This window comes from Nicotiana attenuata, unplaced genomic scaffold (genome assembly GCF_001879085.1).
Source record: "Nicotiana attenuata strain UT unplaced genomic scaffold, NIATTr2, whole genome shotgun sequence".
NCBI classification, from domain to species: domain Eukaryota; kingdom Viridiplantae; phylum Streptophyta; class Magnoliopsida; order Solanales; family Solanaceae; genus Nicotiana; species Nicotiana attenuata.
The window spans coordinates 148,928-161,266 of record NW_017672459.1 but is presented as its reverse complement, the minus strand read 5'-3'; the positions used below and the strand labels follow the sequence as shown (position 1 = coordinate 161,266).

General features: G+C 38.3%; 1 protein-coding gene across 1 annotated transcript in view; it reads left to right on the top strand.

Annotated features, from left to right (window-relative positions):
- LOC109213297 (guanine nucleotide-binding protein subunit beta-like protein) overlaps window positions 1-7,820 on the top strand; it is a 16,722-nt gene extending 8,902 nt beyond the window's left edge. The window contains exons 5-6 of the mRNA XM_019377080.1: window positions 2,527-3,152; window positions 7,241-7,820. Of these exons, the coding sequence (XP_019232625.1) occupies window positions 2,527-3,152; window positions 7,241-7,282 (668 nt within the window). The 3' untranslated portion in view covers window positions 7,283-7,820. The remainder of the gene's footprint in view (window positions 1-2,526; window positions 3,153-7,240) is intronic.
- The last annotated feature ends 4,519 nt before the right edge of the window (window positions 7,821-12,339 follow it).

The following is a 12,339-nucleotide window of genomic DNA, read 5'->3' as shown; positions in this document are numbered from 1 at the left end:
CGGTGTCACGATCACGAGCCTCTAATACAGAGTGTCATCCTATAACAAGACTGTCTAAGAAACGGAATAATGAAAGATAGGGATAGGAGGGAAGGATCAAGGCTGCGAACGCCATGCAGCTACCTCGATGCTCCCGGTGAAATGCTGCTCAGCTAGACAGGTCCTCCCTCAGACTGTGATGCACCTAAATCTGCACACAAGGTGCATGGAGTAAAGTGAGTACTCCGACTCAGTGAGTAATAAGCATAAATAATAACTGAAGATAAGAAATCACAAAAAAAACACAAGGCAACTATAACGGGCAGTACCAAACCTTTAACAGTGAGACCGGCAAGTCAATAAAGTAATAGTACAGAAAGAACCATGACAGGTAACAAGTAAGGAATGATGCAATGATGCAATGCAATGCAAATACCGGTACACTCAGGTACCCACTGCGGCGTGCAGCCTGAGCCAACCATATATTTTACGTCGACGGCGCTCACTGGGAGTGTGTACAGACTCCGGAGGGGCTCCTACAGCCCAAGCGCAAATAAGCCATCTCATGGCACTAACCAGGCCTCGGCCTCAATATCACATAGTACTGCTGTGGCGTGCAGCCCGAGCCATCCATAAATCCAGAAATCACAATAAGCCCCTCGGGCACTTTTAAATCAGTAATCCACAGCCCAAAATATCATTTAAAATATCCTTTGAATTTTCAAGTTTAGAAAAAGGGGCTGAGTTTGCAAAAATAGTACTTAAAACCTTGGAATGAGGTTAAACAATGTGCAAGGTATGCAAATCAATGAAATCAATCCCTGAAGGATCCAAATAACCGGCACGAAGCCCAAATACAACAGTCAAATCCAAATAACGATGATTTCCAACAAGTTCTAGTAGAAAAACACGGTAAAACATCACCGGGACGGACCAAGTCACAATCCCTAAACCAACAGCCCCGCACTCGTCATAGAGCGCGTGCCTCGCCTCAATATAGCGGTACGATGTGAAATTCCGGGGTCTCAAACCCTCAGTACATCATTTACACCCATTACTCACCTCAAGCCGGCCCAAAAGTCTAGCTCGCTATGCCTTTTCCTCTTGAATTGACCTCCTCGCGCGTCAAATCTGATCAAGACCACAAGGAATACATTACAATAGGCTAAGGGGATATAATCCAATCGAAAAGACTCGAAAAACATCGAAAATCACGAAGTTGGCAAAACCCGAGCCCCGGGCCCACTTCTCAAAAAATTATAAAATTTACATCATCGGATTCCTCGTCTCGCCACGAGTCCATGCATATCAAATTTATCAAAATCGGAGTCCATTTGACCTTCCAAATTCTATTTTTAACTTATAATTTCTCAAGCCCTAACTTATCCCCTTTTTGATGAATTTCCACTAATTTTCATGTTAAATCTACCATAAACTCGAATAATTAGGCCAAGGGACTTACCTCCAATCGATTTCGAGTCGAAACTCTCAAAAATCCTCGCCCAAAGCTCTCAAGGTCGCTCAACAATGGTGGAAAATACCCCAAGCTCGCGGATGAAATATGATATTATAAAACCCCTTCTGCCTACAGCGATTTTCGCTTATGCGGTCCCGCTTCCGCATATGCGGGACCGCTTCTACGGCCATTTCCCCGCTTATGCGGTTTCTCACTTAACTTACCACTTCCGCCTTTGCGACATATTCTCCGCTTCTGCGGATTACCCAAGACCGCTTCTGCGGTTATTCACTCGTACCTGCGGACCCGCTGATGCGAAAAGGGGTCCGCTTATGCGGAACTCATCAACTCAACACAAGATCGCTTCTGCGCTTTTCCACCCGCTTCTGCGGAACCGCTTCTGCGGTCCATTTCCGCAGAAGCGGAAATACCAGATGACAGAAATCTCAGACCTGAAGCAACTTCCAAAAACTCTCGTTTAACCACTCGAATTCACCCCGATGCCCCCGGGACCTCAACCAAAAATACCAACACATCCTAACACCTCATTCAAACTTGTTCCAATCCTCAAAACACATCTAACAACGCTAAAACCATTAAATCACATCGGATTCAAGCCTAAGTTTCTTAAAAACTTCCGAATTACGCATTCGATCAAAAACCCGACCAAAACACCTCCGAATGATCTGAAATTTTGCACACACATCCAAAATCACCTAACGGAACTACTGCAACTCTCGGAATTCTATTCCGACCCTCGAATCAAAATCTCACCTATCAACCGGAATTCGTCAAAATACTAACTTCGCCAATTCAAGCCTAATTCTGCACCGGACCTCCAAAATTAATTCCGATCGCACTTCTAAGTCACAAATCACCTTCCGAAGCTACCCGAATCACCGGAACTCCAATCCGAGCCCTCTAACTCATAAGTCAACATCCGGTTGACCTTTCCAACACAAGCCTTCCTTAAGGAGACTAAATGTCTCATTCTCCACCAAGACCAAACCAATTCAACTCTAACTCACCAAATGCCGATAACGAAACATGAAGAATCAATAAATGGGGAAAACGGGACGGTAACACATGAGACGACGGATCGGGTCGTCACAATCTTCAAGATGGAACCACCGCTCGTCGTTTCGTAGGTCACACCAAGGATGTTTTGTCCGTTGCACTTTCCGTCGATAACCGTCAAATCGTGTCAGCCTCACGTGACAAAAGCATTAAACTCTGGAACACGCTCGGTGAGTGCAAGTACACAATTACGGACGGGGACTCACATTCGGATTGTGTTTCATGTGTTCGTTTTAGCCCAAACGATCGTGAGCCAACTATCGTTTCTGGGTCGTGGGACCGGACTGTGAAAATCTGGAATTTAACGAACTGCAAGCTAAGGTCCACTCTAGCTGGACACAGTGGTTATGTGAACACCGTTGCGGTTTCTCCTGATGATTCATTGTGTGCTAGTGGAGGAAAGGACGGAGTTATTTTGCTTTGGGTTTTGGCTGACGGAAAGAAACTGTATTCGCTTGAGGCTGGGTCTATTATTCATGCTTTATGTTTTAGTCCGAATAGGTATTGGCTTTGTGCTGCTACGGAATCAAGTATTAAGATTTGGGATTTGGAGAGTAAGAGCATCGTGGTGGATCTTAAAGTTGATCTGAAACAAGAGAGTGAAATGTCTGCTGAGGGAACTGCTGCTGCCAAAAACAAGGTCTGTATTGCCCTTTTGATTTTTAATTTTATGAGCTTTATATTTTGTTTTTGTTGGACTCTGTTGTTTCGTGTGATGAGTATTGCGGTTTGAATTCAGGTATTGTATAAGTTAATTCGTTGAATTGGGTTATGTCTGGTGTGATTGAAAAAAAATCCTTTAGGAAAAGTTATAGTGCAAAATTCTGCCCCAAGGAAAATACTTTCATAGGAGAAGATTGAAGATCGGACTAGGGTACCAAAAAGAGAGCACTGAATTTTAACTTGTAAGCTGTAACACGAGAGCGAATTTGAATATCAGTGAAGTTCATATATTCTCTCAGTATACAAAATTGGTCGGCGGAATAAGTGCAGATAATTGTGCTGCAATGGATTACGTACTCTACAACAAACAAAGAGTGGACCTTTTCTTAAGTTCTTTCTATTATATTAGGAGATTGGCAAAAGAGGAGAAAAAAGGAAAAGTGTTGAATTCACACTTATTTTGATGAGAACTTTCTTTGAAAATAACAACTGTAAACGGAAGCCGGAGAGAGTTATCTTCTGCCATGTGGTTACTTTCATCCAATTTTCATAAGAAGCTGACCTTTTTGATATCAGGAGCTGGAATTTACATGCTAGTATTGAGAATGGAAAATTTATATTGCAGGCAAAATGCATGATTAGGTATTCTTTTGCTATTGGCGTATTATCTGTTGATTGGATTTGTTGTTGATGAATAATATGTTTTCGGAAAAGATAAAAAAGAATTAAAGAAAGGATGACGGGGATAAGAGTAGAAGGGGAAAGGAAACATAAATGACAGAATGGAAAGGATATTCGTGAACACGATAAATACGACAGGGAAAGACAAAAAAGAAAAACGAAGAAAATGGGAAGAGAATGAAAAATAACTTTTTATAAAAAAAAAAAAAAATTCCTCTTAGATAAGCGTCAATCCTTTCTTCTTATCGTATGCATGGGTTACCACTCAATAGTGCTCATCCTTTTCAGTTTATATATACTTTAACAATAAACATTAAGAAAATGACAAGATAGAATATATCCAGCCCTTTTCAGTTTATATTTTTGAGTTAACTAAAGTATAAGAAATATTCATATAATCCTGTCGATGGTAAATACAGGCTATTACATGTAAAAATTCACTGATGGCTAATATTAATAATCTCTTTTCTACCTTAAAATGCTTGGTATAGGGAAAGTGATGGATGTAGATAATAGAGGGTCTGTTTTAAGATTAGACACTGTAGAAAAAACCTTTTGTCTTGGATCAAGAAGGGCAGATTCAATTCTGAAGTGAAAATTAAAGTACTAAAAAATCATCTCGAGGAAGCAAAAAATAATCGAAAAGGACCCGAATTTGCGCGCATTGAAATATTGAAAAAATAGTCAGGTAAGGCTTATAGGGACGAAGAAATTTATTGGAAGCAAAAGTCTAGGGTGCAATGGTTAAATAAGGGAGATAAAAATACCTCTTTTTTTCACATGTCTACTCTTCAAAGAAGACGCCGAAATCTAATAAAAGGAATTGAGAGTGCGCCTAGAGAATGGTTAAGTGATAAATATGGTATTGTGAAGGAACTGGAAGATTTTTATAGTGACTTGTTTACTTCTTCCTGTCCTTCAGACTTCCTGGGAATATTACAGCATATACCTATCACCATAGATGAAAATATAAATCAAGGTCTTCTTTCTGAAGTCACAGACGAAGAAACTAAAGCTGTTGTTTTCTCAATGCAACCCACAAAATCACCTGGTGTGGATGGAATGACGCCTATATTTTTTCAAAAGTTTTGGTCTTTAATCTCCTAATGATGTGTGTTCAGCAGTTAGGTATTTTTTTAAAACTGGAAATCTTTTGCCTCCTTGGAATCAAACATTGATAACTTTAGTTCCAAAAATAAAGACACCTACTACTATACATTATTTTAGACCTATTAGCTTGTGTTCTACTTTGTATAAAATAATTGTAAGAATTTTGGCAAAGCGTATGAAACCCTAGATGCCTTTAATAATTTCTCCAAACCAGACGGCTTTTGTGGGAAAACGACAAATTGTGGATAATGTTGTCTTAGCGCACGAGTTCATGGGACTATTGAAGAATAAAAGAAAGGAAAAGAGAATCCGATGGCATTAAAATGGCATATGTCAAAAGCATACGATCGTCTGGAATGGATTTATATCCAACACATGATGCACAAGATGGGCTTCCATAGGAAGTTTGTAGATTGAATTATGACATGTGTGACTGCTACATCATTTTCTTTCAATCTGAATGGGGAATTTGTAGGTTCTATGAAGCCATCTAGAGGTTTGAGATAAGGAGACCCACTATCACCTTATCTTTTCTTAATTTGTGTTGAGGGTTTATTAGCAATGTTGCATTCAGCAGAGCACCAAGGAACACTGAAAGGAATTAAACTTGGTAGATGTGGCCCTTCAGTGTCTCACTTATTTTTTGCCGATGATTCCTTTATCTTTTGTAAAGCTGATATGAGTAGTATCTCTCATATTAATACTATCTTGGACACTTATTCTCAATGTTCTGGATAGGTTATTAATTTAGAGAAGTCTGCTATCTTTTTAGCAAAAATACTATTGAGAGTGAGAAGTCAAGCATTTGTTCTTCTCTAGGAAACATTGTGATGTGCACAAGAGGGACTTATCTTCGCTTGCCAGCTGTGGAGGGCAAATCTAAAAAGGACTTGTTATCTTTTATAAAAAAAAAGATTTCTTTCTAAAATAAAATGCTGGAAAGGCAAATTTTTAAGCCAAGTCGGGAAAGAAATTTTTTATTAAAATCTGTCTTGGCAATTGTTCCCTCTTATGTATTATCTTGTTTCCAGTTACCTGATGGGTTGTGTAAGGAAATTACAAGCTTGCTTGTCAAATTTTGGTGGGGTCACATAGAAGAGAAGCGAAAGCTGCATATTGAGAGGTGGGATAAGCTGTGTGAACCGAATCAGGGGTGCCTTGGATTTCGAGATCTCAAAGCTTTAAATATGGTTCTTTTAGCCAAACTAGCATGGCGAATATTGACCTAACCTAACTTATTAGCCTCTCAAGTTTTTAAGAGTAAATACTTTCCTGATAAGTCATTGTTACAAGCCCAAGTTTGTAATTCTGCCTCTTGGATATGGAAAAGTATATTATGGGGTCGTGATCTTTTGTGCAAAGGAGTTAGGTGGTTTGTTTCAGATGGAACAGATGTAAATGTGTGGCGAGACCCATGGTTGCCTAAAGAAAGTTCTTTATATCCTTCTAGGTGGATAGAGGCAGTTTCATGTGAGATGAAAGTTTCTGAACTGATAGATAGAGATCTAAATTGTTGGAATATTCAGACTTTAAATTAACTCTTCAATCAAGATAATGTGCTTGCTATTTTATCAATTCTCTTTCAGTTGTTGGAGGAAAGGATAAACTCATTTGACATTATACTAGTTCAGGCAACTATGAAGTGAAATCTGGGTACCATCTTGCTAAGTTGATGTTAATGAACGATAGGCCTTCTAAAAGTACTCCAGGTTGTTGCTCTCATGTTTTTCCTAAATTATTTTGGAACCATCCGTGGTCCTTAAAGATTAAAAATAAGTTGAAACACTTTTTAAGAAAGTGTATCTTGAATACTTTTCCTGTTAAAAGTGCTATTGCTAAAAGAATTCATTCCATGGATCCAATCTTTTCAGTTTGTGGTATAGAGCGTGAAACCTTTGAACACATGTTTTTTCGATGTTTAAGATCTGTTAATGTATGGAAAATGATTCCAGTTCTTTGGCCTAATGTTTAGCTTATTACTGTTTTTTCAAATGGTGGTTTGGTTTGGCTTGTACTTGAATACTAATGAATACCCAGAATCTAACAGATTGCTAGAACTTTCTGTATCCATTTTGTGGATGATTTGGAAGGCTAGAAATGACTGGACTTTCTACTCTATGCTATGGAATTAAACTGAGCTCTTGTCAAGAGCAATGTATGATTTTAATGAATTCTCTGATGTAGTTCAATGTTCTAAGACACCTCCACCTAGCGAATCGAACTCAATGGCTCTAACTCGTTCGCCAGAAAATATATAACTTTTTGTTGATGCAGGGTTGGATCAAAAGTCTCGAAAAGCAAGAATTGGGATGGTAGCCTTGAAGGCTGACGGTTTTGTGCTTAATGCCCATGGTAGTCCCACTCAGTTTGTTGGGAAGGCTATGATAGCTGAAGCATTGGCAATTAGGAAAGCTTTGCAGATTGCTATCAACTGTGGATGGAGGAAAATTACTATTTTATCGGACTCTCAAAGGCTAGTTCATATGCTCAATAGAAGGATGGTTACCTCATAGGATGTAAATATAATTTGTGAAGATGTGTGGTACCTTAGACATCTCCTAGATGATGTTATTTTTGTGTATATAAGTAGGAAGTACAGTACTTGTAGTCACAAGTTAGCTAAGTTTGCTATGACTTTAGGTAATGAGGTCTCATGGTATGAAAACTTCCTTGGTTGGGTTGTCAATGAGGCCTCTACTTCTTATGTAATGTTGACTGATATTGTGGGTTAATAGAAGCTACCCAGTTCTGTTGGGAAAAAAATAATCTCTTTTCTACCGGAGCTTGCGATTCTTAGATCCATAACATGCTTGTCAGTAAATAAAAATTATGCGATCTCACCTTATTTATTCAAGACATACATGTTGATCCATTCTCAAAATAATCCATATTTTGATATTTCTTTTCGAATTTTAATGTGCCGATGCCATAAAACACCAACCAAATAATGGGGCAGCAGTTCGCTTTCCGCTATGTACCTTCTATTCCCATGTTCACTTATTCTTTCCAAAATGAAAAAGTTAAGTCAACTCTGCTTACCCTTAAAATGGATAACAATTAAATTTGTACGCGGTTTTGAAGATATGTGGTTTGATTCAACACAAATAATCAAGAATATTAGACAAACAAGTTAAAGACAAAATGAATAATCAAACCAATTGCAATGTTACAGCCCAGCTCGAACTTAGGTTGAACAGTGGTTTTGCCCTCGATCAGACCCTTGGTTCGAAGCCGATTGTAAATGGAGAGTCCTCGAACAGTGGTCTTACAAACAGTAAAGTAAGAACTTTGCAATATCAAGAAAGCAAAAAATTGAATTTGTATTGCATTGGTTTGCGTGTTACAATGTGTGTTAACAAAGAAAAACTTTTCCTTTATATAGTAGGAGAGTTTCATCCCTAGTACAAGTCTAAAAAAGGTAAAAATCCTCCTTTCGCATTAATTACTGATCTGTAACCGACATCAGGCGAGTTCCGCGCCATGATATCTGATCAAGTAAGGATATCACGACACTTTATTCATCGTGCGTAACCGTTTTCCATATTTCTCGAGGTCTTTGGAGCTCGTTTTGGATCCGGGGAACGTTGTTTTATCACGCCCGATGATGAGTAGATCGTTCACCTTTCATGGCTCTCGGTACGAAAGGCTTCCAGTCTCGATTTCAACCTCGTATGTCTGTGTCCTTCTTCCATCTTCTTTACCGGAAAATCGGGATATGCATTGCCCCCGATTTTACCCGTATCAGATAGTCCCCTCATTTTCTGGAGGGTAGGTTTGTCGGAATGATGGGAAATGAATAGATGAACCCGTGTTTCTACCCTCGTACGTTATGACTGAGATGTAAGGTAAATCGAAACGTCCCATCAGTCGCATCGTTCCGACTTCGAACACGTGTCGGTCATCGACTGATTCTAACTTTACTTCTTGAGTACATTACAGTTGTAAGAGCATATGCCCGTTGCTCTATAAAGGAACGTGTAGTGTTGAAGGTTGCTTTTTAGCTCTTTCAATTGAACGTGTAGTGTAGAATTAGCTTGAATTTAACGTACGAGGGTTTCTACCCTCGTACGTTATTTTTATTACTCTAAAAATAAAATTTTCAAAAGAGTTTCGATTTGTCCCGATGATGGATATCATTCGTCGGGTTTTTTGAGGGATTAAAGTCGAAGAAAAATAAATAAATAATTAAATAAACGCAAAAAGATTTTCTTTTGTAGTAGTGTATCAATTCCCCCTTGGTTTTTCTTTGGGCCACAGTTCTTTTTCAAGGGTTTCCTTTGAACCGGGTGTAGTTAACTTTTATTTTTTTTAAGTTAGGAACTCGTAGGCTATGGGCTGAAATGGAAATAGGATCTCCTAACGTTGTTATGCCTTGAATATAGCGGGTACTTTGGTGTGACGCTTAGGCTCAATTGTTGATTCTTGCAAGAGTGCCTTAAATTTTATGTTCTTAATTTGGCTTAAGTACCCTAACTAGAGTGTTTTGATGATCCAATCTGGAGTGAGCCATGTGCCATGTGTGTGTGAGGCTTGTTGTATTCTATGCACTGCATTTGATGCCTAGAACTTGCCCCTTGTGTTTGCAATGCGAAATAGTAGTCTTGTTCAGTCTTGGAAGTGATATAGGCATTTCTTTGTTGAGCCACATATATACTCCACCCGCCTAATTGTTATGTATCGTAGTTAACCCCGTTGAGCCTGTAATCCTGTTTCTTTGGCTACCACATTGCAAGTCTTACCCATTTGTTTGAATTAACCATCTATTTGAACCTTTTAACCTCTCATGAGCACTTGAATTGTTATTAACTTTGTAAAAGTTAAAGTTTGGGGTGGTTGGTTTGGCTTTTGAGTGAAACTAATGAGATAAGGAGAAAGGTGCACTGTTTTGAAAAATAAGAGCCACTTGAATTGAAAGAAAAAAAATAGTTGCATTGTTGTGAAAAAGAAAAAAAAATATTCCTTGATAAGTGGTGGTTCTTGATGTAATTGTGCTTAAAGAAGCATGGGGTAATACACATTGATGTGAAGGTGGAGTTTTGGTTTAACATAAGTAGGGCCTTAAATGTTAAAATGTATGTATTAAAGTGCTTAGGGAGGTGTAGTCACTCTTATATTTAAATGTAACATACCCGTCCCTCAGGCTACATAACAACCAAATAAAGTCCTACTTGATCCTAGACTGAATGAGCTCTATTAGTAGAGTAGTACATTACGGGCAAGCCTATGGAGCATCTTTTGTGGCACAAGAATATCGTTTCTGAGGGTGAGTGAATTCTGTCTATTTTGAAGTTCCTCATTGTGCGTGAATTTTATTTGATTGTGGAATGAGTCTCTTTTGCCATGAGCAGGCACTTGATTCATGAAGGAAAGGTGAGTCTTGACCTCTGCGTTAGAGTAAGTAAGTAAGTTAGGAATATTGCGTGGTCCGTGGGAGTCAACTCTTGAGGAGAAGATGTTACACTACTGTGCTCAATCGATGTGAAATATTCTTGGTGTGGCGAGTTAGGGAAGTCGCTTAATGAAGTTAGGCCTCTGTGGAGTGTGGTTTGATTGCTCGGGGAGGAGCAATGATTTAAGTGTGGGGTGTTGATAGTAGGCTATAATTATGTAGTTTAGCTACCAATTACGCTCTAATTTAGCTGCACTTTATTGATATTTGAAGGTTAAATGATAACAAATTGCTCTAATTATGAATTTTACGCCTTGCAGGAGCAATTCCGGGTTGTGAGGACATTAAAGAGTGTTTTGGAGTTAATAGGGAGCAAAAGAAGAAAGAAAAAAATGAAGGCAAAAACTCCTCCAGGTGCGGGGTCGATCCGCAGCCGCACTGGCCGTGCACGTCAGGCAGAATACTGGGCAAAATGCGCGGTCAATACGCGGTTGATCCGCGGCCGCGCACGGGCTTCCGAGAAACAAAGCCCAAGGTCAATTTTGCAATTCCAAAGGTAACTAACCTTGACCTATATGAAGCCCAACTCGCCCAAAAAGAGGGTAACTTGGTTTTTAGAAGAATTTTGAAGGCAAGAACAGGCAAGAAGCAAGACGGAAGATTCGACAACGAGCTTTTATCTTTCTCTTATTTTTATCGTTGATGGTGAATTCTATTGTTATGATTGTGAAAACGATTATGCATAGCTAAACTCCTAATCTAGGGTTTTGATGGAACCTATTGGAGGATGATTTTCTTGTTACGTTAATATAGATTTGCCGTAGTATTTTCTCTATTTGTTCAACTATATTGTGATTGTTGTTGATTGAAGGGCCCTCAATCAACTGTGCCTGTTTAGTATGTATTACTCGGGAGAGAGTGCATATTTAGGTAGTTTTTGAACAACATCACTCCTAACTTATATGAGGGATCAATACTAAGGGTTTACAGGTGGGATTAGGGATAACGAAATATTGGTGCAATCTAAGTGAGTTGTACTTAAGGCTAGCTAGCGTAATTCGGGAAAATATGTCTAGTATATTGTTGTAATTACTCGGGAGAGAGTTACGACAGTCAGAGTGCTCATGATCGATAGAGAAGACTTAAGCAAATTTATAAAAAACGTAGCAGAAAGGATTCCGGCAATAGGGGAAATCATAACTCTAGACCCCCTTAATCTTCTCTCTAACCCTTAGTATCATTAGTTGTTAATTTACTATTTTAATTTGTTAGTTAATTAGTTAAACACAAGAATCTTAATATCTATAAGTTAGGAATTGTTCAAGCTTGTCTTCTTGGTGATAGTGAACAGTTTTCGCTAAGCCTTAGTTCTCTGTGGTATTCGACTCCGGACTTATAAATCGGATTATATTTGCAGCGACCGCTTAGTCCTTTTTATAAGGCATAGTTGGGCATGATCACTCATTCATGTAATGAGAAAGCTGAGAATGAAAATTAGCAAATTTCACATCTACGGCAGATTCTGTGCCCCAAATCATTTAAACTTATGAAACTAAGCATGCTAAATTCCGATGCTAATGGCATGTTCTCTTGTAGTGTGCATGTTGCAGAAAATATGAAAAAAGGAAGCTCTAAAGAAGGGAAAGAAAGGTTTAACATGACAATTACCAAAATCTCATTAATAACTTACTATCTCCCTTTTATTTGAGATAATAACTTACTAAAATCTCATTAATAACTTATTATCTCCCTATACGAAAGACTTTAAAACTTGTGATATTAAATATATTTTTGATATCTATGTAGCTATAAACATTTTAAAATTATTAAAAAATTATACAGTTTGTGTTTTTGTAAAAACTTTAAGAAAATAAAATAAAATAATAATTTTAAAATTTAAAAACCAGCCATTCTTTTCAAAAAACTAAAAAGAATATATGATTGAATAAATGGGATCGATATCTTTATTAATTTTGTGAATGAG